The 21,285-nt window shown below is 37.9% G+C and overlaps 1 protein-coding gene across 2 annotated transcripts; it reads left to right on the top strand.

Annotated features, from left to right (window-relative positions):
* Positions 1 to 4,592: 4,592 nt before the first annotated feature.
* On the top strand, positions 4,593 to 19,626 carry GMFB (glia maturation factor beta). Of its 2 annotated transcripts, XM_064292496.1 has the most exons (8): positions 4,593 to 4,725; positions 9,162 to 9,258; positions 10,888 to 10,937; positions 11,625 to 11,675; positions 12,320 to 12,404; positions 13,989 to 14,062; positions 15,215 to 15,251; positions 15,819 to 15,886. In XM_064292496.1, the coding sequence occupies exons 1-8, from the start codon at positions 4,723 to 4,725 to the stop codon at positions 15,824 to 15,826; spliced, it is 405 nt and encodes a 134-aa protein (XP_064148566.1). In that variant the 5' UTR covers positions 4,593 to 4,722; the 3' UTR covers positions 15,827 to 15,886. The 2 variants fall into 2 exon arrangements, with proteins under 2 accessions (XP_064148566.1, XP_010586946.1); XM_010588644.3 differs by lacking the exon at positions 15,215 to 15,251 and having other exon boundaries at positions 11,625 to 11,674; positions 12,322 to 12,404; positions 15,819 to 19,626.
* The last annotated feature ends 1,659 nt before the right edge of the window (positions 19,627 to 21,285 follow it).

Here is a 21,285-nt window from a genome sequence, read left to right as displayed (position 1 = left end):
AAAATCAGCCAGTGAATACTCTACGGATCACAACTGTCTAATTTGCAAATGATCATGAGGATGGCGCTGACTCAACTAAATGATGACAACAAAATGCATGATGACATCTCAACTCAGTATAAAAAGTCCTTATAATCATTTACAAGACCTTACACAATCCAACCCTCCAAATCCTCTATGACCTCATCTCTTACAGCTCACCCCCAACTCACTCCACTCCAGACATTTTGACTGCCTTCTTATTCCCTGAAACAGCATGCATGCTCCTGTCTCAGGACCTTTGCTCTGCTCTTTCCTTCGTGTAGGATGTTCCTCCAGATATCCACATGGCTAATTTCTACAACTTTTTCAAATCTTTGTTCAGATGTCACCTTCCTAATGAAGACTACAACAAAGACTCTATTTAAAATTGCAAATCCCCACTCCTGCACTCCTAATCACTCCTTCCCTACACGTTTTTCCTAATATATAATATTGTTTACCAAACTACTATGCTTATTGTCTGTTACTCTCTCCTCCATTAGAATGTGAGTTCCAGGAGGGTAGGAACTTCAGTCTGTTTTGGACCTCAGCACTCAGGACAGGGCTGATACATAATAGGCCCTCAATAACTATTTGTTTAATGAATGAATGAGTAGGAAAATAGAAAAACACAAACATACTTTAGCAAGGTTGCTAATACAGAGAATGAAGGATTTACAAAAATTCAGGCCAGAAAGGATTAATCTAAACTGATCTTACCCAGTTTTTAATCAGAATACTCCATTTCTATCTATCCTGAATCTTGTTTTGATGTTTCAAAGCTCTCCTTAAAATAAAACACATTTCAGTGACTTCAACATAGCTTAGCAATGCTGAGTTCTTGAGTTTTTCTCGCAAGGGCCTGGCAGGGCTATTTCTATGACAGAAGATTTCCGGAAAACACTCTGAAGTATCCCCCCCCCCGCCGCCCCACAAATAATCCAATCCAGAATGGCATTCCCAAACCCAAAACCCACTGTCGTCAAGTCAGTTCCAACTCATAGCGACCCTATAGGACAGAGTAGAACTGCCCCATAGAGTTTCCAAGGAGCACCTGGTGGATTTGAACTGCCAACCTCTTGGTTAGCAGCCATGGCATTTAACCACTACGCCACCAGGGTTTCCAGCATTCCCAAACCTTATTTAAATAGGTGTAATTCTTTTTTCTAATTAATTAAATATATTCCATAGACTGCATTCAAATAAAATGCCTGTGAATAGTCTATGACCATTTTATACTTCCCATATGAAATTACTTTTTCATCAGTTTGATTTTCTTGTCAATGTACCACTCTTCCCAACCTCTCTTGGGTCTAATATGAGATAGGCCCGTTGCATAGCTGATAACATGGATTTACTATTTATCAGATGTGATATATAGTTAAATGTTAATTTTCTTACCTTTTCTTCTAATTCCTACCATAGATGGGGAGAGGAGATAAGAAAGGATGGGAGGAGCAGAGAGAACCTATGTTAAAGTTGCTAAATACGAATGCTCATGGAGCAGTAACAATCATTTACTCTGCCACTATTTCTTACGTGGTACCATGTGTCAAGGTCCCTGGGAACTGCAAATGGTTTCCACTCATCTGTCAATGCAAAGGTTGGAGGTTGGAATGCACCCAGTGGCACCATGGAAGACAGGTCTGGCAATTTCCTTCCACAAAGATTACAGCCTTGAAAACACTATGGAGCAGTTCTGCTCTATAACACATGTGGTCTCCCTGAGTTGGAACTGACTTGACTGCAACTAACAACAATAAATCAAACCTCTGGGTGGGTTTGAAACACCAACATTTCAGCTAGTAGTCCAGGGACTACTGGACTACTTAGAAATAGTACTGTTACCCAGGGACTCCTTAGTTTGGCTTACTGTGTGTCAAACGTATCAGTTCTCTTCTCACAGTAAAAAGTATTATCGGACAAATCACTATCAGAATGTAGCTGAGTTGTGGAATTTCTTATAGCTAATATTTTATTTTCCTAATTTAAGAGATAATGTAGGTATTGTACCAATTTAGTTTATATATTTCAAACACTCGTTTACTGTTATTTATTAACATACTACCCCCACATGTCTGTCAATTTGTCGTACTGTGGAGGCTTGCATGCTGCTGTGATGTTGGAAGCTATGCCACTGTTATTCAGGTACCAGCAGGGTTACCCATGGTAGATAGGTTTCAGCTGAGCTTCCAGACTAAGACAGACTAGGGAGAAGGACCCAGCAGTCTACTTCCGGAAAGAATTGGCCAGTCAAAACCTTATGAATAGCAGCAGAACACTGTCTGATACAGGGCTGGAAGATGAGCCCCAGGGGTTGGAAGGCACTCAATAGATGACTGAGGAAGAGCTGCCTCCTCAAAGTAGAGTCGACCTTAATGACGTGGATGGAATCAAGCTTTCAGGACCTTCATTTGCTGATGTGGCACGACTCTGAATGAGAAAAAACAGCTACAAACATCCATTAATAATTGGATTGTGGAATGTACAAAGTATTAAACTAAGAAAATTGGAAATCCTGAAAAATGAAATGGAACACATAAACATCGATATCCTAGGCATTAGTGAGCTGAAATGGACTAGTATTGACCATTTTGAATTGGACAGATCATATGGTCTACTATGCCAAGAATGACAACTTGAAGAGGAATGGCGTTGCATTCATCGTCAAAAAGAACATTTCAAAACCTATCCTGAAGTACAATGCTGTCAGTGATAGGATAATATCCATACACCTACAAGGAAGACCAGTTAATATGGCTATTATTCAAATTAAATTTATGCACCAACCACTAAGGCCAAAGATGAAGAAATTGAAGATTTTTACCAGCTTCTGCACTCTGAAATTGATCGGACATATAATCAGAATGCATTGATAATTACTGGTGATTGGAATGTAAAAGTTGTAAACAAAGAAGGATTGGTAGTTGGAAAATATGGCCTTGGTGATAGAAACAATACCGGAGATCAACTGATAGAATTTTGCAAGACCAACGACTTCTTCATTGCAAATGCTTTTTTTCACCAGCATAAACATCAACTATACACATGGACCTTACCAGATGGAATACACAGGAATCAAATCGACTACATCTGTGGAAAGAGACGATGGAAAAACTCAATATCATCAGTCAGAACAAGGCCAGGCGCTGATTGTGGAACAGACCATTAATTACTCATATGCAAGTTCAAGTGGAAAATGAAGGAAATTAGAACACGTCCGTGACAACCAAAGTGCAACCTTGAGTATATCCCACTTGAATTCGGAGACCATCTCAAGAACAGATTTGATGTGTTGAACGCTAATGATCCAAGACCAGACGAGCTGTGGAATGACATCACGGACATCATACATGAAGAAAGCAAGAGTTCATTAAAAAGGCAGGAAAGAAAGAAAAGACTAAAATGGATGTCCGAAGAGACTCCGAAACTTGCTCTTGAAACATCGAGCAGCTAAAATAGGAAGACATGATGAAGTAAAAGAGTTAAACAGAAGATTTCAAAAGGCAACTAACAATTTATTATATTTAAACATTAAATACAAACTTAAAGACGTTTAATAATTAAGTCTAATGTTAATTAAAGGAAGGTTGAGAGATGGGAATTTTTTCTTTCATTTGTTCAGCAAATATTAATTGAGCACCTATTATGGACCAGGCACCATTCTAGAAGCTGGGGATCAGATTCTGCCCCAGGCAGCTTCTTTTATTGAAGGCGCTTATATGAATTTTTGAGTTCAAACTTTACTTCTTTCACACCACTCTCCTCACCACATTCAAAGATGGACTTCACCACTCAGTCTGCACCTCCTATAAAGGATTCTTGATAATGTTCTACTAGGCAGTGGTCCGTGAGAGCACTGGTTTAAACATCGATCATCATTCAATTATACATCAATAAATAAATGCTATTGAGCATTTGCCATGCACAGCTATGAGTTGGAATTGAATGAGCGGCACACAACAACACAACAATCATGCACAGAATGAGTTAGAAGTCTTGCCGTCAAAGCGCTTGTTATAGTCAGCAGAACACAGGAGATACATTAAAAAAAAAAAAAAAAAAAGCTATGTAAGAGAAAGTGACAAGTGCCATTAGACGGACTATGGGGAATTAAAGGAGAGAAGCAGAAAGGCTGGAATCTAATAGCTAACTGGAGGAAGCAGCATTTATGCTAGGACTAGAAGGAAAGAAAATTTGGACATGTCAGTTTAAGAAAACAGGAAAGGACTGTCCTGAAGAGAAATGTCCTGGAAGGTGGTGGGGTTCCGGAGAGGGTGGGAAGGGAGATGTGCCTAGAAGATTTGAAAAAATGTAATTCGTAAGGTAGGATGCGTCAACACACATATTTACATTGAAATCATTGACTTAATCATGTCACCATGAAATTGTTCTCAAAGCTTGGGGAAAATTCATAGGAACCGGAACCAGCGTGAGATTTAAGAGCGTAGCTTAGGATGGCACCTCATTTTCAAGTAGACAGAACATCCTCCCCTGAAAAGCAGAGGAAAAGGCAGGCGCTCGGCTAATTTTGAGCCGCGCCACCCGCCGTCCGCTGTCACGTGCTGGTGCGCCCGCCGCGGCCGCGTTGATAGGAGGGGGAGACTCTCCCGGGCGCCAGCACAGGAAGGGAGGTGGCCGCGGTGTCATTCTTAAAGGGGCCAGAGGGAAGGCGAGAGGCTACCGACGGCCGGAAGGAAAATGGTGAGTTGCCACCGGGAGGGGCGGGGGCCGCAGGGCTGGGCCAGTCAGCCCGGCGTTTCTGGTGTGCCGCGCCGATCGTGGCGGGTAGCGCCCAGAGTGGGTCGGCAGCTGCATCCGCCCCGGCTACTGGCCGGTGCCCAAAGCCAGAGACTTGGCCTCCCTCACCGTTGCCGCCGCGCCAAAGGGCAGCATCCTCCAGCCGCGCTCGGGCCGGCCCTCCACCCTGCCCCCAGAGGGCGGCGGCGGCTCTTGGGAGTCGGATGCAGCCCCCGGGAGGGCGGGTTGGAGGTCTGGGGGTCAGGCCCAGTGGAATGCTTCTCCACACGCCGATTCCGCTGCCGGGGCCGAGCGCAGGCCTGAGGGCCCAGGAGGCGCTGCCGGGCGCTGTTCGCCTGGCGGCGTCTGCGGGCAGGGCTCGAACTCTGATTTCTTTCTCGGCCTCGCCTTAGCTTCTGCCTGGTCCTTCCCCTGGCCTGCCTCTGAAGATTTCTCCTCATCCTCGCTCTTCTCGGGTTACCGCAGTTGGACACATTTGACCCAAGGCTTTAATTCTTGGCCTTAAAGTGATTGTAAAAAGCTTTAGTTTCATTGGGTCTGGGGGCTGTGACTTCCATTCTCGTGTGGATTTGGCCCCCACGCTGAGAAATAAAGTGGAGAATTAAATCATTTGCCCAACAAGGATCTTTTGGATGCTTCCTATCGGATTTTTTTTTTTTTTTTTTTTTATCTACTCAGTTCCTTTAGTTAAAAGCAAAAAACACGGCCTTTCTTTGACGTCCCACTCACTCCTCAACCCATCTCTATCTCATAGATCTCGTCATGGTCACTAAGTCCTTCGGACCCGTTTCATTTCTCATCTTTCTTGACCTTTCAGCTATTGACCATTTTCTCCTTTTTGAAGTGTTCTCTTTCATCATGCAATTCCCTTGGAAACTCTTGATTTTCCTCCTACTTATCCTGTTGGTCTATCTGTCTCCTATGCAGAATATTCTCTTTTCCCTGGACATCACATGTGAAATCCCTCTAGGCTTCAGTCATTTTCCATTCTATGTTCTCTCTCCATCGATCATGGCTTCAATTACCACCTATTTGCAGGTGACTTGTAAATTTGTATCTCAGATCTTGTTTCGGAGATCCAGTTCAGATCTGTATATTCAACTACTAGATGCCTCAGAGCCATCTCAGTTTATTCATAACAGAACTCCTGCTCTTTCCCCTCAAATTTGGTCTTTCTCAGTGACCCCTAACTCAGTGAAAAGTACTACCATCCAGTCTGTTATATAAGTCAGAGCCTAGACATCATCTTGGTAACTCTTATTCCTTAAAGCCTCCTCCACCTGCTGATGTCCAGTCTGCTACCAGCCCCTTTGAAGTGGTTAAGAGAGAGGGCTAAAGGTCAGGATACGTGGGTTGAATGCTTGCTCTACTAGCTGCATAACTTTGGGGGCAATACCTACAGTAACTCTCCAAACTTTGTTTCCTGAGATTGTTTTGATCACAAAGGGAGATCTATGTAAAGGACATAGCGTAGTATTTCTGACAGGGTGTTTAATACGCAGCATTGTTCACCCTCTTCAGCTTTATCGCCATCAATCTCAAGTTATTTTTCATCTCGTCTGGTCTTGCTAGTTAACTGGTCTTGTTTTATTCATCCTGGCTCACTGCCTGTTTCCTGTTCACAGCAAATGTGATCTTTTAAAAAATGTAAATCGGATCATGTTTCCCTTCAGCACCGTCCTTGAAACACATTAGTGTCTTTCCTTTGCTCATATGATAGACACCAGAATACTTAATATGACCCACTGGGTCCTTTGTAGTGGAGCCCCTACCATCCCCCTCTTGTATCATGTTCCTGTTTATTCTCTGTGCTTGAGTCACACTGGCTGTTTATTATCTGGGAAGTGCTATACTCTCAAGCAATTTGCACAAGCAACTTTGGCTCTTCAGATGCCTTTTACGGGGAAATCTCCTTTGACCATGCTGCTTTTCACCAAATATAAGTTCCCAGCATGGTGTCTGTCCTTCCTAGCCCTTTTCACAGTTACGATTTTGTATTTTGCGTGGTCCTTTTGATGTAGGTCTGTTTTCTCTACTAGAATATAAGCTCCCTGAGGACAGGGACCATATCTTTTGTTTATTTTTATATGATTGTATTCCTAGCACTTGGCACAGTGCCTTCAAAAAACCTAGCACTCATTAAATGTTTGTTGTATGGATAAGTTAATAAATGAACACTTGAGCTCTTCTCTCCACTTTAATTTTATGTTAACATTTACCATACAAAGTTGTTTTCAGGGCATTGTATTTATTCTTAAGCGGTTCTACTAAACTATAAGCAATTAGAGTTGACTGAGCCTGAGTTTCTTATAGGAAGGAATTTTTGGCCTTTCTATGATATTGGAAATGCTGATGGCATAGTGGTTAAGTGCTACAGCTGCTAACCAAAAGGTCGGTAGTTCGAATCTACCAGGCACTCCTTGAAAACTCTGTGGGGCAGTTCTGCTCTTTTCTATAGGGTTGGTATGAGTTGGAATTGACTCAACGGCAGCAGGTTTGGCTTTTGGTTTTATGATATTGGAAGGGATGAAAATGCAAAAAAAGGGGCTATACAAGTTAAATCATAGCATATTTTCCACTGGGTTCTTAATCCTTAGACTATCAAGATTGTCCAAGTAGCTCTGGGTATCAGAGCTAGAAGATAGGACTTTCATGATAATTTGGTTTTGGGTAAACAGAAAACTAAAATATATATTAGTTTTGATACTAAGTTCTACCTTTGGTTGAAGAGAAAATGGAAATTCTAGTTTTCTAATTTCTCTTTCTTAAAAGATATAAAAAAAAATGGAGTAGGGTTGAATCTTAGCTTCTGGAAGCTGCATATGACTTAGCATCTCTTTTCTAAAGAGAACTAAAAGAATGGAAGTACATAACTCCTACAGGGTTGTTATTTATTGGCTAATACCTATTGGGGGGATATACTTGCTGATTGTCTAAGAGCACACATCCTATGGTATATCACACCTTACATGTTATCAGTGTTCCAAATTTAAAGAACAATTTAAGATTGATAAACATTTTCTGCTTTAACTTACACTGTCATTTATCCAACACAGGATCAAAACAACAAGTTTTATTAAATTTTTATTCTAATTTAAAATTAGAAGCCATAATCCTTTTGGGTTTTAATGAGTGTGTATTTAGCATTGGCCTCAGAAGTGGTCCAATTATCTTGAAGAAAGGGGGGGAAATTATGTTTTAAAAGAAACCAAAGTATACGGACCTTATTTGGAACCTGACTCAACAACCAACTGATAAGGAATTTGAAACAGTAAGGGAAGTCTGAATACTACATAAATATTCTATACTGAAATTATTGTTAATTTTTTTAGGTGGGATATTTTTAATGACACATGCTATCATTTTAACAACAACAAAAAAAAATACACGTACTAAAATATCTACAGGTGAAATGATTTCTGACCTTTGTGTCAAAACAGCCTTTGGGGGCGGTGTTGAGATGAAATATGATTGGCTGTGTTTTGATATTAGAAGCCCAGGTGGCACAGTGGTTAAGTGCCTGGCTGCTAACGCAGAGGTTGGCAGTTTAGAACCCACCAGCTGCTCCTTGGGAGAAAGAAGTGGCAGTCGGCTCCTGTAAAGATTACAGCCTTGAAAACCCTATGGGGTAGTGCTACTCTGTCCTATAGAATCATTTAAGTTGGAATCGACAAGATGGCAACGGGTTTAGTTTTTGGTTTTATGTGTTTGTAATAAAGTGCATAGGGTTTCACTATACTATTTTTTTTTACTTTTGCATGTATTTGAAACTTTACATACTGAAAAGTAAAAAAAAAGATTTCCCTCCTCTTGCTTTCAGTCAGTAATGGTGCAATACATTGGAGCCTCTAAAATGAGTGCTTTATCCCCATAGTCATTTAATTAAGTTTACGAACATTTATTGGTCTCCCTTATATTTTTTATACTTTTGTTATTTGTATTTTTCATAGTTGTGAGACCCTTAAATGAACCAATTTCATATTAATTCTAAGTACAATAAGATGATTTTCTTCTTTGTTCTGTATAGGGCAAAAACATACCTGCCTTACTTTCCAGTAGTAGACAGTGATCCTTGACTTTTCCCTTCTCCAATTCTGATGAAATCGCACATTATTTTGTGTCTGGTTCCTTGAGTTATTTCTTTGGTAAAGTATACCCTACATATAAGATGAAGAAATGTGTGTGATTAAATAATGTAGATCCAAAGATTGGTAGACTTAAAAGCCCTTATAAGTGTTCATTTGTTAATTTTAATACTTTCACATAATTAACACGTAGATGTCAATATAGCTTTCTAAAGGTATTAGGTTTTATAGATTTAAAACGTACATATATTAAAGGCATGGCATTTTACATGTGATTTTTTTTTCCTTTTCTAGAGTGAATCTTTGGTGGTTTGTGATGTTGCTGAAGATTTAGTGGAAAAGCTGAGAAAGTTTCGTTTTCGTAAAGAAACGAACAATGCTGCCATTATAAGTAAGCTAAAAGTAATTCCCTGAAAGTTACATGGTTTTAGTTTGTGTTGATCTCTCAGGACTTGTAGCAGTATAAACTGAACCTTTAGAAAATAATGTCGCCTTCTCCTGGTTCATTTTTCCCTTTTTTTAGATTAATTCTTAAAAGTAAGCAACAGCTAATGTCACAGGACCGGGGTAGATCCTGTAGTCCTTCTCTTAGTTGCCTGCATAACTCTGGAGATGTTCTTAGTCACTCAGGGAATGAGGATTCCCTTTTTTAGTGACTCATCCAACTCCATCCTTAAATCTCTGGGGACTAAAAATAGCCTGGCCAATCATCCTCAAACAGAAACCTGGGCTTACACCTAAAATGGTAGCGCTCAGCATTGTGTTCAGAGTGACATTGGGTTTTATTCCAGATCTAGACTTAAACTCAAGTTTCATGGAGAGCTCTCTTAAGTGTCACTGACTTCTGAAAATGGCAAGGGTAATTTGCATATTGCCTCTTCCACTGAGCTGTGTCTGATGTTAATGCAGATTTCCCTTTTATTCTTAGGTAATATTTAATATGTGGGTAGATGAAGGATGAGGGAGTGAAAATGTAAAAATCTGCAGACTGTGCTTAACAGAGATATGTCTGGCAAATGTGAACTAATCGAGGGTACTGACAACTTGTCAGGAACCCTGGTTCTGTTCCAGATAAATACCTCAGCACAGACATACCGTGTTTAAAAGTGAAAATGTGTCTCAGTGCCGTATTACCACAGACAGTAAAGCTATTTGAGAACATATTGTATCTCAGGAATTACTATGCATTTAGTGCAAAAACAATAACGGTCACTTTTTTAGACTAGCGAAAAACAATACAGGCATAGATTATCCAAGAAAAGTATTTTGATTTGGCTTTGGATTGTTTTATGACATATATTTGAGTATAGTTATCTCTGTTATTTTGGTAATTCACTTTCTCAGTGTAATGATACTGCATCCTGAAATCCTGACTCTGGAGATGCTGGGAATCTGGCGATTTCTCTATCCTGACACCTGGTCCACTTTTCCCTTACGCTAGTTCAAAGCATGTTGCACATAGACCAATCTCAATCACAGTCACCCTTTCAGACTTACCATCTAGGAAACTGTGTTTGACTTACACAGTTCTCCATATGTAAGGAATTGTCATAAAATTCTAAATAATCAAGTTAAGACTAGTCAGCGAGTTGCTGTTGAGTCGAATCTGATTCATGGTGGCCCCATGTGTGTCAGAGTAGAATGGTGCCATAGGGTTTTCAATGGCTGGTTTTTTGGAAGTAGATCTCCAGGTGTTCCTTCCGAGGCGCCTCTGGGTAGACTCTAACCTCCAACCTTTGAATTAACAACTGAGCGTGTTAATCATTCACACCACCCAGAGTCTCCAAATAAGCAAATCAGATGCTGTGAATTGTGGGAAAAAGCTTTTAAAAGCTGACTGCTTGAAAAACAAAGCTAGCTAATAGACCATAAACTAAAACTGCTAGTCAGTTTTAATGCTTCTGTTTCTTGATGTTTTTTAATTTTAGACGCAAAAAAAAAAAAAAAGGCTGAGACTGTATGGGATGAGTAGGTTGAGTTCACATTAGAATTATAATTTGCTTTTATGTTTTTATTTTAGTGAAGATTGACAAGGATAAACGCCTGGTGGTGCTGGATGAGGAGCTTGAGGTTTGTTCAATCAGCTAAATACAATTTTATAGTTAAGTAATTATTACTGCTCAAAAGATGCTATATTAGATACATGTGCTTCTTCTAAAATGAGTTCTGAACCTAAGTTAGATACATGCCCACTATACATAACAAGCACCTGCTAATTAATGTGTAGTGCATTGTCTTGCTGATTTAGCCACCTTCTTTAAAGGATTAGTGAAATCCAGTGTATGAAGTGATAGGAGGTAGGCCTTTGTGCCCAAAAAACTGAGTCAGCTTTAGAACTTGCTTCTAAACTGGATGACTAGTAATTAAAAACTGAGACCCTATAACAAGTATTTGGTTCATCAAATTAATAAATTTTCCCCCTAAAGCTGACATTGATGTTTCCCCTAAGGAGTTGGCTTGTCTTGCTCAGTGTTACCTGATGTTGGGAACGTTAACATAGACTACTGTGCCTCTCAGCGCTATATTTAGTTAATAAGTGGAACTAAGTGAAGTGGGGCTTTGACTAGAATGAAAATTTAGTAACCTCAGTTTATGTATAATGTGGTAAAATAAAATTTTGTTTCATGGCATGTCAGTCTGAATTTATAACTATTACTAAAAAAAAAAAAAAAATTTTTATAGGTGTTCAGTGTATCTCCTTAAGGATTTACAGGTAAGAAAATATTTAACAATTGCTTTTATTTTTTATGATGACAGGGCATTTCACCTGATGAACTTAAAGATGAACTGCCTGAACGACAACCTCGATATCCTTTCTCTTTGTGCTTTAAAAAGGTGTTTTCTTTAGCAGTCAGGATTTTATTCGTGAAGCTCATTTGTTCAACTTTCAAAAGGCGTATATTTTATAAAACTTTCCTTCTAAATTATGATTCACCACCAAATTAAAATGTATATGTACATATTGAACTAGAAGAAATAGTTGAAGTGTTCATGTGATGAATTACTTCCTTTTTTAAAGAATTCCCTTTGTTAGAACATGTGTACTATAAAAATTGAAGAAAAAAATCCATATTGGCAAATTCATACTTCTAATGAATTTCTTTTTGAGAGATTATATGACTTTATGACAAGCTATCTTTGGGACCCGTTTATAATTTTGTAGAAATATAATGAACAATGTGGGTGTGGCCTAAACAGATAGGGTAGAAATTTGCCCCTCAGTAACTCCCCCGGTGTGTATTTTCTTTCAGAACTTCTTTGGTAAGTAGCTGGCTCAAAACACCATGGAAGAAAGGCCTGGCAATCTGTTTTTATAAAAGATTGTAGCCAAGAACACCCTATGGAGCAGTTCTCTGTAATACATGGAATTGCTGTGGGTTGGAATTGACTTGAAAGTAATGGGTACCTGGCTTAAAAGGAGCAGTAATATTAGTTTCTTTAACTTGAGAAAAACCTTCATTGTGTATAGTTATAAATATCAGCATGATGATGGAAGAGTTTCATATCCTTTGTGCTTTATTTTCTCCAGTCCTGTTGGTAAGTGAATTTCTTTGAATAGTGCATATTTGGCCCTGATGTACTTAAACAAATTTTATAGTAGACAAATTTTATGCATTTTTTTTTTTAGATGAAAAGTGTTGAATCACCTAAATTGAGGTGTGTGTGTATGTATGTATGTACATTTGCACACATGCATGCTCTTGTAGAAAGAAGCTGCTATAAAGGCATCTTCTCTTAGAACTTGCTTATGTTTCTAGGCTAAGTTCCCAGAGGTGTCATTGTTGGCTCAAACCATACACACATTCTAGGAATTTTGAAATGTGCTGACAGTTTTAAAAATCAAAAGTACGTTTTCTTAATTGTTTTAATATTGTTTACAGGTATGTAAACTTTGTATATAATCATGGCATATATTTGTGTTTATCTTTAAAATAGTAGTTACCAATAATGTGCCTATAATCTTGAGAATGGTCTCAGAGTGGCTTAAATTAGATATTAGAATGGTTATTAGTATTTAAGATAGGCTGTCATCACCAGAACACCCACTACCACCATCATTCAAACCCACAATAAAGTCCCTGCTCACTGAACTCTTCTCTGAACTTTTTATCTTTCACTTAGCTCTTAATATGTACTGCAGTATATTTTAAACTTAATATGTAAGGAGACTGTAACCTTTTTTTCAGGGCAGATCTCTCTGCCCCACTGGGCCACCACCATATCACAACCTTATACATTTTAGGAATCTATAAAGTTGATATTTAATGTCAGAAAGAAGATAGTTGCTGACAAGTTAAGTGTTTGCAAAGCTCTAAAAGTTAGCATCTGCAGAGATCTATCCCCATTTATTTTTGCTGCCCTGTAAACTTATTTGGAAACCCTGGTGTTGTAGTGGTTAAGAGCTATGGCTGCTAACTAAAAGGTTGGCAGTCCGAATCTACCAGGCACTCCTTAGAAACCCTATGGGGCACTTGTACTGTGTCCTATAGGGTTGCTATGAGTCGAAATTGACTCTATGGCAATGGGTTTGGTTTTCTTTTTTTTTTTGGTAGACTTATTTGGAGACTTGGTGATGCAGTGGTTAAGAGATCAGGCTGCTAACAAAAAGGTTTGGCAGTTTGAATCCATCAGCCACTTTTTGGAAACCCTATGGGGCACTTCTGCTCTGGCCTGTAGGGTCCCTATGAGTTGGAATCAACGCAACAGCAGTGGGTTGGTTGCTTGGTATAAACCCAAAAACCAAACCCGTTGCCATCGAGTTGATTCCAACTCATAGAGATCCTATAGGACAGAGTAGAACTGCCTCACTGAGTTTCCAAGGAGTGCCTGATGGATTAGAATGCTGACTTTTTGGTTAGCAGGCATACCACTTAACCACTACGCCACCAGGGTTTCCATTGTTTGGTGTAGACTTATTTATTTATAATTTAGTTATGTCTCTTTGTGCTGACAGTCTGTAAAATAAGACTCAAAATGCAATCCGTATACGTTTAGACTGAGGTTTTTGTAAACTTGGTAAGAAAGGAAATCCTAAATGTGTCATTTTTAAAAGTAAACAGTGAAAACTTACCATTTTTTCAAAATGTCTGTCTCATTTCCACACTAATCTCTCTTTTCCAGGGTGTAAGCCTGAACAGCAGATGATGTATGCTGGGAGTAAGAATAAGCTAGTCCAAACAGCTGAACTCACCAAGGTAGCATTCATATTTGGCTTGCTTGTAAGATATTTTCCCTTAAAAAAAAAAAAAAAAGGTTACTGTAGGAGAAAAAAGATTCCATAATCCAAGACTTTGTTCTTTTTTATGATGACTAGCTCTTAGAATTAATGATTTTAAGTTATTTACATACTAAGTACCTATAGCGTGTAGAGTAACAGCTAAAATAATCTGAAGGGCTAAGTATGTTTCTTTATATAGTTGAAAGTTATTTAGACCAGAGCAGTAAACTCGTCAAAACTTTTTATTGGGTGAAAATAGGACGATTGAAGTCTTTGAACCAAAAGGTGTTTTATGAATTGGGAGTTATAAGTTGATTGGAAGAAATCACTTTCATTCAAAATCTAAGCAGCTTTAGAAAAGCCACTATTACTCTTCAGTCTTTTGAGAGGTCTTTGTCTTCCATAATGTAATTTCTAATAGATTTTCCAATAAGGTCAGCACTGAAGTTTGTCTGAGCCTTTACCTTTACTGTAAGCTAAATGAACCATATTTTGTGCAGAAATTCCATATTGTGCAGTTAACTATATGGTTTCCAAATTTAAAACTATTGAAATTGTTAAGAATAGCAATAAAGGTAGGACATTCTGTTTTATATGAGACCTAAGCTTTAAGATTTAACATGTCCTCATTGTTTAATGGCATTTTTGAAGGTTAAAGGTGAGAGGTATTTGCTCTCAAACTTTATTTAACTACCATATATTAATTTGAGTTGAAAATATCTATACATTTAAGATTTGAAATAGACGATCACATCACTAAAACTGTATCAAGCAATATTTCCTTTCAGGTTTATTTTAATGACATCATCAGTGTTTTCTTCTTGGGGGAAACGTTCAACTCAGGGAATGTCTTTAAGTGCCCTCTACTTTTTCCCTTTTGTCCATATGATTGTCATTGCTACCACCAGTTTAGAGACACTACCTTTTTCTAATTTGTACCATATGAACATTCTGCTCTAAGGGGTTGGGGATTAGAAAGGAGCCCTGTGATCAGCCTCATGTCTGTTCTAATCCTGGGCTTGCCCAAAAGTGCTACAGTTGAGACATTACAAGTTACTTTTGCAGATAATCACATTTAATCCTCACAACAACCCTGTGTGAGGCTGATGGTGGTATCCCCATTCTATAGATGAGAAAACCGAGGTTCAGAGGATTAACGCGTAACAGTAAGTGCCAGAGCTAGAATTCAAACCCGCATCTTCTGGCCCCAAATCCCCTCCTTTCTGCTGTATTACATTTTCACACTATAGCAGTTGTACTTTCTGGGCCTGTGCTAGTTCAAATTCCTGCCTGAGATTTGTGGCAGTGAACTTCTGTTCCATCCTTATCAAAACGGTATACAGCTGGAATTTCCATTTGAAGCTCAAACTAAGGAGCACCTGTTTAAGTTCCTCCAGTTCCTAAGTAACTAGATAGATTTTAGCTGTGTATACTAGGGTGTTCTTTGTCTCTTTTAGTGGGTAACATTTACAGAGCCGCTCTTTTGGAGTATTTGTAGGTTTGTGCTTTTAAGAGAATTTTGGTTCTATGCCATTTTAATTGCTAAACTTTGGTAACTGAGTACTTAGTATTTTAAAAGAAGTAAAGGACCTCCCAAAAGGTATATCAAATTTACACAGGTTAAGTCATGATCGGTATGAAAAGAAGCAGAATTTGGTATTAATATTTAAATATATCATATGTTTGATTTTTGCTTTGGGAGTCTCAGTTATAACCTAAGTTTTTTTCTTAAGGTCTTTGAAATAAGAAATACTGAAGACCTAACTGAAGAATGGTTACGTGAGAAACTTGGATTTTTCCACTAATGTGAACTTCTGTGTTTCTAAAGTATTTATGTATTAACCTGACCATACTGGAACCAGACATAAATACTTATTTATGCCTAAAAATGCACTGTTATTTACAGTTTGTTTCCTGCAGTAAAGAAAAATCTTCATTTGTGCAAAATTTGAACAAAGAGGAAATTATCTTCATAGTAATGAAACTTTGTAAAGTGTTTCCTTATATTTGTAATTGTTAGGTGGACTACTTCTCTCCAGGAACTTTTTGCACTCTTGTGACTAATTTCTATAACTTACGGTTCAGAATTTGTTACTATTTACAGACACCATTGGAAAGTGGGTATTAGATTGTGATAGACAACAGTTGCCTCCTTTTGACAAATACTGGATATTAGCAGTTTATATGTGAAAATAATATATTATCACTTCTCAAATCTTGAAATTAGTTTGGGTTTAAAGACTTGAGTGACCTAATTTTGAGCCATGAATAGTAATGCACCGTAGGGTAGCCTACATTACGAGTACATTTTTCATCAATTCCGTACCTTCTTTGGTTTCCTCAATCTTTTTGATCAAGCCCAGAAACCATGTTCATCAATCATTCTTTAAGTCTGGAAGTTAGATTTTATGATAAAGTTATGACTATGACTATTACATTTTCTTCTTATGGTAAGTAGTGTCTTAATCTTAAAAACTGGTGGGTTATAACTAATCAAGGGCTTCATTTCTGATTATGTCATTTCTAGATAGTTTTAAACCTAGGTTAATAACACTGTTTATAAAGCATTTCCTAATGTCATATGAACACTAGTTATTTTAAATGTGTTAACACTGTGCCTTTGATTTGTTAGTTTTAAAGTTGGTTGAAGACTTTTACACTGCCAGTATTCCAGATTTGGTGAAATCAATACTTTTGTAAAGGGTCCAAGTAAAATAATTTTCTAATGTGTGTATCTGAAATTTGTAATAAAATCAACTTCATATTTTTAAAATTCCAACTACCTGCACGCATCAGTGAATATTTGGCAGTTGTGAGTTATAATTTTAGATATATTTGTGATTAAGTTTGTGCCATAGGGAAAAATTACTTACCTTAAGATTTTGGCCATCGTTAATAACCTTAACAGACCAATAGAATTTGCGTCTTATATTCTGAACATCAGAAGATATTCTAATTTCGAGCCAAATAATTAATTAGTCTTATTAGATGCAAATATCCTTAGCATAAAGCGAGGATTCTAATACATACAGTGTTCTTTTAAAAACGAAGTGTAAGTAACTGTTTAACACTAATTTGACAAAAGGTCTAGAGACACAACACTAACCACATTTGGTGGGTGAATTCTTACGTTAAGAATGTTTTAGTTATTTCAAAACTAGCAAAGGCTTTTTTTTTTTTTTTTTATGTTGGCGTGTTTTCTGTTCATATTCTTTGCATCCTTTTTGAGGTTTCTGTGCCAACTTCAATAAAGAGGTAAAGATGGTTGGAATTTTCACAGTATTGAAGAGAGCATCCTCTCTTCCCAACACCTGTAGCTTACTGTTTGGCTCCATTAATCTAGAAGTAAGGAAGCAATAGGAAGTTAGTTGGAGATGAAAAAGTGGTAAGGGGCTGTTTGTTTTGGTTAATGAGTGAAAATGAGTCTTTATTCCAATTTCCAGAGAGAGAGAAAACTTCACCCAGGAAGTGTATGAATTCTTTAAACAGGTATTTTGATACTGGAGAATAACTTGCTTGGAATTCTGTAGAAATGCAAGTGTAATCCAAGCGAATGGAGAGTGTTGTTAATGTTTTTGAATGGAGGAAATAAGATTTTATTTCACTTGGTTCACAGCAATAAGAGAAACTGACTAGTGCTGTAAGAATGTATTTTTTAATGAGGTTCCTTAGTTTGTCTTGTGTGGTTTTTTAGTTTGTTTATTTGTTTTTGTTTTGAAAGCTCTCTGCTCCAAAATGTCAGATAATATTGACCTTCCATATATAGAGCTCTTGGTTCCGCTGTTCTCTAAATGGGGCAAAAAGCAGTAGTAAATCAGGCTTTTTTGAGCTTCTCTGACTCTCCTTATCAGTAACATGTATTTTGCAAGACAACAGATTGAGGTTAGGGGATCAGTAGAATGATTTTTCAATCCCTCACTATATACTATTAAATGTCCTAAAGGGAGATTTATAAGTGCCATACTTTAAAGTATTCCTAAATTTTACATAAATTTCCCTTTTATCTGACCAAATTTTGTATTGTTCTTTTATATTTCCTATTTGGTCTTCTTTTCTGCCTTCTCTCAAATAGTAACTCCAGATTTCATAATTCCAGTTTTCACATTCCATATCTTTATGGTACAGGCTATTCCCATTTGGTCTTAAATTGTAATCTTTCCTTTTTGGCAGCTGGTTTTGGTCCTGGTAACCTCCTTCATGGTCTTCTACATCAGCATTAGTTTTGGAATTGTTGGCCTTGCATAAGTTGTGCATAGCATCTAATGTTGCCAGAATAGAGCCAACTAGTAACTACAGTATGTTTTCAGTATGATTTTTGTGGCAACATAAATGACTTATGAAGAAAACCGTTCTCAGGTTACTATGCTGAAATTCCAAATGTTGTCTGAGCTTTGAATAGTATTCACTTTGTTCTGGTGTTGAAACAATTGTTAGGAAAAAGTTGGTTGACTGACTGTTTTTGTTGAATTGACTTCTCAAACATTTCAATCGTGTATTTCTAAAAAGTTTACTCAATGCATAGTGCAGTTAAACATACTCTTGTTTAAGAGGGTGTTGCTAAATTTTGTTATTGCCGTTACTAAATAATCTGTGTAGCAAAATGTCTGTCAGCACTTTTCTCTCCCTCTTTATCTCCTATTTTCAGGAGTCAAATGCAGCTGTAAACTGTATTCCGGTCTGACACTTACCTAAAAATTTCCAGTTAGGGGAGTTTATTGCCAAATTAAATTTGGCTGTTTTTCCCCCTACCCGTATAGATAGTAAGGAAGGCATACTTAAAAAGAGAAAATGTGGTGGACTACTTTTAAAACCCAAGTCAGCAATGTCATTAATCCATAATGTGGACTAGTGATGGATAGACATTTTCATAAGAGTTTAAATGCTGGTATTTGGTGGAAGTAGAGAGTAACTCGTAACTCGTATTCTATCAATTCAAATATTCCTAGCGCGGTTGCTTTCTCTGTTTGTTCGATAGACTGATAATACTGGAATCTTCACACAATTTGAGCCTTTACAACTTATGTGAAGGGATGTCTCAAACATTTGCTGTCAAACCTGATTTTGTATTTCTGCAAGAATGTAAATAATCTAGACCACTTAAAACCAATGGTCCCAAGTTGAATATTCTTGAGAAATTTGTTTCCTATTATGCCATTTGACATTTCAAATCAGTGATCATATTCCTGTAATATTTAAAACAACTACAGTAATGTGATAGAAACTTTTTTTTGTTGGTTTTGTTTTTGGTTTTTTGGAATATAGTTCATACATATATAATTACTTGAATATTGTTCGAAATTACTAACATGACAGGGCATTTCCCACTGATTTTAATGGTCCAATATAATCTCATTCCGGAGGCTTGAAACATGGTCAGTCTTGTGAATTTTCACAGCTCCCTGTCAACGTTTAGCAAAATCAACAACGGCACAACTTAAGCTATGGTTTCAGTCTCTGCTAGTTCATGCTGCATGTTTATTTTGGACAGTCTTTTGTTAAGCATGGTGCTTGTACTGGTTTAAATAAAATGTTAACATGAAAGGACTTGTAGCTTTTCATTTTTTACTCCCCTCCATCCCCCTTTGGAGTTACTGTTACCTGCCTGGCTCAGTTGTGGCATTTATTTGAGCTATCCACTCATTCAGCAGTTAACTTATCTGGAAAAAGTGACAGAGAGGTCAAATAAACAAGAGTCACTTGGCAGTGTAGGATTGCAGGAGCGAGAATATAAGAAGATTTTCATAATTTCTAAAATTTGGCCTGATGCTGAAAAGATTCATTTGTAGAAAATGCTGAGGAATCAATGGCTTAGATCCCAGAAAATACAGTAAACAATAGTAGGGGCAGCAGAATTATTTCAAATGACGAATCCTTATTTAAAAAAAAAAAAATTAGAATTTAGAAGGGCTGTGTACTCCGTAAGAAATTAAGTTTAAGGTTCTTTAGTTGAATCTAGTTTATCAGTATTTATTAAACATCCGTTGAAGACCCATGCTACCTTTGGCACAGATTGTTCTACATGGTGTATGTTTAATAGATACAAAAAAAAAAAAAAATTTTTTTTTTATTGAGTGAATACAAATCACTAATATATAGTTTTTAGAGTTTATACTTCTTGTGATTGAATATGTAGAAATATTCAGATTGTGAAAGGAATTTGTACCTTCCTGTCTTTAAGAATCTCACAAGAAGAATTGAGCAGAACATGGAAACATTTATGTCTTCCTTATTTCTCAAATTTGGCCACTTAGCTATTCAGCCAGCCAGCTCCTAAATTTCTTCACCTTCATTAAAAATATCTTCATTGGAATCTAGAAGGCATTATGCTGAGTGAAATTAGTCAGTTGCAAAAGGACAAATATTGTGTAAGGCCACTATTATAAGAACTCGAGAAATAGTTTCAACAGAGAAGAAAACATTCTTTGATGGTTACGAGAGGGGGAAGGGAAGGATGGTGGGAGAGGGGTATTCACTAATTACCCATTAGATAGATGAGAACTACTTTAGGTGATGGGAAAGACAGCACACAATACAGGCGAGGTCAGCACAACTGGACTAAACCAAAAGCAAAAGGTTCCTGAATAAACTGAATGCTTTGAAGGCCTGCGTAGCAGGGCCAGGAGTTTGGGGACCACGGTTTTAGGGGACATCTAAGTCAACTGGCATAATGAAATCTGTTAAGAAAACATTCTGCATCCCACTTTGGAAAGTTGCATCTGGGGTCTTAAACGCTAGCAAGCAGCCATCTAAGATGCATCAATTGGTCTCAATCCACCTGGATCAAAGGAGAATGAACACCAAAGACACAAGGTAATTACGAGCCCCCAAGAGACAGAAAGGGCCACATAAACCAGAGACTACATCAGCCTGAGACCAGAAGAACTAGATGGTGTGTGGCTATAACCGATGACTGCCCTGACAGGGAACACAACAGAGAACCCCTGAGGGAGCAGGAGAGCAGTGGGATGCAGACCCCAAATTCTTGTAAAAAGACCAGACTTAATGGCCTGACTGAGACTAGAAGGTCCCCGGTGGTCCTGGTCCCCAGACCTTCTGTTGGCCCAGGAACCATTCCCAAAGCCAACTCTTCAGACAGGGATTGAACTGAACAATGAGTTGGAGAGGGATGCTGGTAAGGATTGAGCTTCTTGGATCAGGTGGACACTTGAGACTCTGTTGGCATCTCCAGCCTGGAGGGGA

Source organism: Loxodonta africana, chromosome 10 (genome assembly GCF_030014295.1).
Source record: "Loxodonta africana isolate mLoxAfr1 chromosome 10, mLoxAfr1.hap2, whole genome shotgun sequence".
In the NCBI taxonomy this organism is placed as follows: domain Eukaryota; kingdom Metazoa; phylum Chordata; class Mammalia; order Proboscidea; family Elephantidae; genus Loxodonta; species Loxodonta africana.
This window is presented reverse-complemented; position numbering and strand designations above follow the sequence as displayed.

What these genes read in the sequence shown, in the direction of transcription:
- GMFB (XM_010588644.3), top strand. An exon ending in GAACAATGCTGCCATTATAA is followed by an intron (nt 9,259 to 10,887) that starts GTAAGCTAAAAG and finishes TTTTTATTTTAG; the next exon opens with TGAAGATTGACAAGGATAAA. An exon ending in TGCTGGATGAGGAGCTTGAG is followed by an intron (nt 10,938 to 11,624) that starts GTTTGTTCAATC and finishes TTATGATGACAG; the next exon opens with GGCATTTCACCTGATGAACT.